At 38.3% G+C, this 4,234-nt stretch overlaps 1 protein-coding gene across 2 annotated transcripts; it reads right to left on the bottom strand.

Moving 5' to 3' along the window:
- Window positions 1–947: 947 nt before the first annotated feature.
- Window positions 948–4,023, bottom strand: LOC107591931 (neuronal pentraxin-1). 2 transcript variants are annotated; one of them, XM_016281222.1, is made up of 5 exons: window positions 3,482–4,023; window positions 2,948–3,152; window positions 1,904–2,148; window positions 1,516–1,695; window positions 948–1,338 (listed from the first exon to the last, which is right to left on the bottom strand). In XM_016281222.1, exons 1-5 carry the CDS (start codon window positions 3,896–3,898, stop codon window positions 1,117–1,119), a joined length of 1,269 nt encoding a protein of 422 aa, XP_016136708.1. In that variant the 5' UTR covers window positions 3,899–4,023; the 3' UTR covers window positions 948–1,116. The 2 variants fall into 2 exon arrangements, with proteins under 2 accessions (XP_016136708.1, XP_016136707.1); XM_016281221.1 differs by having other exon boundaries at window positions 2,948–3,155; window positions 3,482–4,022.
- Window positions 4,024–4,234: the final 211 nt, after the last annotated feature.

Genomic DNA, 4,234 nt, shown 5'->3' with positions numbered 1-4,234 from the left:
ATATATATATATATATATATATATATATATATATATATATATATATATATATATATATATATATATATGTATATATATACATATATCACAATTTTATTAAAAAAATTAGATCATCATCTCTCAGTAGTGCCATGCTTTCAGCATATATCAATACAGTAAATAAAAAAAGAACCCGACCCAAAACAATAGGATAAGCTGATGTTGGTGTTGCAGCATTTGATAATTCATGCTGTTATTGTACGAATAACATTCCTAGAAATGAATACAAATACACCAGTTATTGCCAAAACACACCAGAGCTTTAACAATCGCTGCTAAACACATTTCATAAAAACAATTAATCAACAAAAGCAAAAAGAAAGCAATACACAATGAGTAAGTAAACTAAAAGTATGTGCTGAACTGATACATCAGCTCAAGGCACTCAGGCTGTAAGCATGTTGGCAACTAAACGACATTCTTACAGAAACATTGGTAAGATCACTGGAAACAAATGAAGGAAGTGCCATCTTAAACCATAATAAATAAATAAATACTTTTTTCCATCCTGTTTTCAAATCCATCACAGTGCAAGATCCGGTGAGAGTGGGATACCATTAAGTTCAGATAACAAATAAACCATCATTTTACAATTTGTGATTGGCTTTGTGAAGTCTTGTTTGGAAAACACAAAAGGTACATTCTGATGCACTGTTGCTTTACTGTCCAAAAGCTGCAAATAGACAGTTCTTCAGCTGCTGCCCCCAGCCCCCCCAAAAAATATATGAAAGACAAAATAAGCAAAAAACTCTGTCCACTTCCAAATAAATAAATAAATATATAAATAAATAAAGCAGCAAAAAAGAATCGAATACTAAATGTAACATGGCATAACACTGTCACATTAAGGTTTGCAAAACAACCAACATGAAACTATTTTATCAAAACAAAAACAAAAATAAATTTTAGTTTTGCACAGAAATATTCAGGTATTCATAGAAACCCCAGGTTTACTCTTAAAGTACCTTTAATTGTTTTATCAAGAACTCTTCTTTTTCACGAATGTCAAACTGAGTAAAAGAAAGACAAAAACTAGAAACATGGATCTGAGATTGGCTATGGCCCCCACTTTGCAGTTCAGTTGAGTTGACGGCAGGCCTCAAAAGTCCATTTAGTGGCTCCACCGAACACATCGATATTACTTTCCAACCATGATAACACATTTCCAGCTTGTGCTCTGTTGTTGCAGGTTGCCAGGTTGTAGATTTCTCCAGCTGTTAATTTTCTATCCCATATATTGAAATTTGCCAGTTCACCAACAAAGGCTTGGGTTGCATCAAAACCTCCACTAAGTGTGTCCTGCAAGAACAAAAAAACATCCAAATGGAAAATATCAGGTTACTAAACAGCAGTCAAACCAGTTACATCTAAATAACCATGACCGATAGATTTACTTTTGCCGGTGACTAAGGTCAATATCTGATATTTTCTACATAAAAACTACATAAACCTAATAGGCATACTTCTAAGTCTTACCTGCTCCTGACCTAAAACTAGTACACCGTTGGGTTTTATTGGATGGTAGGGTGCCAGATTCTCTCCAGTTCCACGCAGAACACCATCCTGAAATGCCTCCCATAATCCATCACGAGTCGTCCATGTGATGCAGATGTGATGCCATTTACCATCATTGATGACGAAAGGTAATTTTGCAACCTATAAAGTTACACTATGGATTATTTTTTTATTGCTCTTCTGTTTACAAGTGCAAAAAGACTAAATTTTTTAAATGAACAGACCTCAGCATTTACTAAGCAAGCTCAGAGTTACACACTGATATATATCTATAGGCCCTACTGCTGCCACTTACAATGCATGCATTACCATGCATTATATAGTTGCATTATTATTTTTGACACTTTACCTTGTCATTTATGAGAATCTCCATTGGATTGTTCCCCCATTCTATGAGAACAAGCTCATTAGCTTGTCCAGGAACAGCATAGGAGAAGGGTGTTCCCACTCCGGGTGATGCATTGGACTTTATCCACAAGCAGAAAGAGAAGGCATACATTTCTGGTAGACTTTTCTTCACTTTGGCATAGATGTAATTTGTTCTTAAGGGGAATGTTATCTGATACTTGTCCAGTGGCCTGGTACCTTTTGAACCTGCAGAGTAAAATGTATTGACTGTTAGGGTTTATAACACTCTCTCTCTCCCTCTAAATGAAATATCTCTTTACATATATTCGACAAAGACTTCTGATAAACAAAGGCTTCCAAATGCTTCCATTGCTTGAATCTACTTCTCTAATGCTTAAGTGACCGTAATTATTATTCTTGGACTATTCATTACACTACTGTAAATTACTTTTATGCCACACCCCCTACTCTATCAATTAACAGGTTTTACTCAGGGGTTACATCGACAACTTAAAGTTGAACCAGCCAAACACATTTTAAAGCGCAGTGCAGGCAGAAATTTGCCATTCTTTTGTGTTCTTTCTTTTTATACTTATTTTGTATGTGCATATATGCATAGTACATTATTTGTATTTATTGTAATTTGTGAAACTGGTGTTTATAGTAATGAAGTAGAGAAATAACACTGATTTGAATCTCTGGCGTGCTGCGTTGGTTAAGCAGGCTGCGCTTGGAGCAGCAAACTTTATGCAGCAATGCAGACAAGACCTAGGCTACTTGCTTTGAAAAGGACGTGAGTTCAAATTATCCTATTATTATTAGGCTACATCACATTTGTGGATTATGGGCTCAATATGCTAAGTAGCCTAATGCAGCTCCCCCTCCCATTCCATTCTATGCGACATTACACCGCCTAAACATTGGTGTTTTACAATAAATACCTTCCAGTCATGCTTCTCAAACGCATCATTACTGTAGCTAGTAGTTCATATTTATTATTTATATTACATACAAGTAAAATGTCTCATGGAATGAGATCTCTGACCTTTCTCCAGGTCGTTAATTCTCTGATGTAAGGAGGTGAGTGTTGACTCCACTCGATTGCGCTGATCCGTGTCGTTCTTCTGCCCGGGTTTGCTCTCCTCCAGAGTATTGACCCGGGAGAGCACCTGCTTCTCCATATCATCGATCTTATTTTGAAGCAGATCTTTAAGGCTGTTCGCCTGGACAGAGCCGTTGTTCCTGCTGTACTGCTACGGGAAAACAGGACAGGGGTATTCAACGAATAATTTAAAACGCACGCATGGGAAATGTATAAGAGACTAGATAAGCCAATTTCAGGATTAGCACAGCCTGTCGTGAACCTGTGACACATTGACTAAATCTGTCAAAGACCTCCACACAAGTCGTTCAACCCCATTAAAAATACTCACAGCATATAAAACAGTAATTGTAAGTAATTTTGTCATGCATTGCACGAGTTTGCGTCTAAAGGACTCTAGCATATGAATTATAGGAATAGACTAGATGGAGTAACACGTCTTATGCTGAAAAGTCCAAATCTTTAGGTCATAAATACCTCCAAGTTTTCCAATCTCTGTTTAAGCGTGGCTAAAGTCTGCCCAAGTTGGGCTATAGTATCTGTCTGGCCGCGGGACACGTCTCCCATTGTGTTTTTGCCCGGTTCTTTCCTCCGACCTCCGGCCACGGGCTCCAGAACACCCTGACTCTCACAGCGGCTCAACTTCGAAGTTAGTTCCCTGATCGTCTCCTTCTGGTTCATTATAGTTTCCTTCTGCTGTAGGACTGTCTCCCTTAACTGCATTACTGTGGTCTTCAGATCCTCCGCTGGTCCACTGTTCTGCATAGTGGCTGCGCACAGGTCCATATCCTTGGGCACGGACGTGCAGATGAACTGGGTCTGTTCGAAATCTTGCGAAGATCCCTCTAGATATGCGAGAGAGAGCAGAAAAAGTGTCCATGAGATTCTCTCCATTGTGGGTTGCCTTCTTTGTCAATGTTTGACGTTTAAGTAACGTGTTGTTTCACCACCACGAAGCTGTTCGCTGACTCTATGCAGCGCGTATGGGTTTATATAGGGCAGTAGAGACACAGCGCAGATCCGCTGCAGTTCGCTCGTGCTCTCTAAACATGTATTTCTTAAGGTGGAGCTAAGAGATAGTATTTCAGACGTATTGTCTCTACAATGGCAAGTATAATGTGAAGCACAGCAAGTTATTCAGATTTTGGGAGTAGTTTTAGTTTTAGTTTAGTTAGGTTTTTCTTTGTTTATTTAGAGATCCGACAGTATGTGTATGTCCAGTAGGGTAGA

This window comes from Sinocyclocheilus grahami, unplaced genomic scaffold (assembly GCF_001515645.1).
Source record: "Sinocyclocheilus grahami isolate Dianchi unplaced genomic scaffold, SAMN03320097.WGS_v1.1 scaffold148.1, whole genome shotgun sequence".
In the NCBI taxonomy this organism is placed as follows: domain Eukaryota; kingdom Metazoa; phylum Chordata; class Actinopteri; order Cypriniformes; family Cyprinidae; genus Sinocyclocheilus; species Sinocyclocheilus grahami.
The sequence above is the reverse complement of the archived record's forward strand: the minus strand, read 5'-3'. Positions and strand labels throughout refer to the sequence as shown.

Excerpts from the sequence above, each read along its gene's own strand:
- LOC107591931 (XM_016281221.1), bottom strand. The coding sequence starts at position 3,898 with ATGGAGAGAATCTCATGGACACTTTTTCTGCTCTCTCTCGCATATCTA. Across the intron at positions 1,696-1,903 it reads AGATTCTCATAAATGACAAG|GTTGCAAAATTACCTTTCGT; the intron begins GTAAAGTGTCAA and ends GTAACTTTATAG. Across the intron at positions 1,339-1,515 it reads TAGTTTTAGGTCAGGAGCAG|GACACACTTAGTGGAGGTTT; the intron begins GTAAGACTTAGA and ends TTGTTCTTGCAG.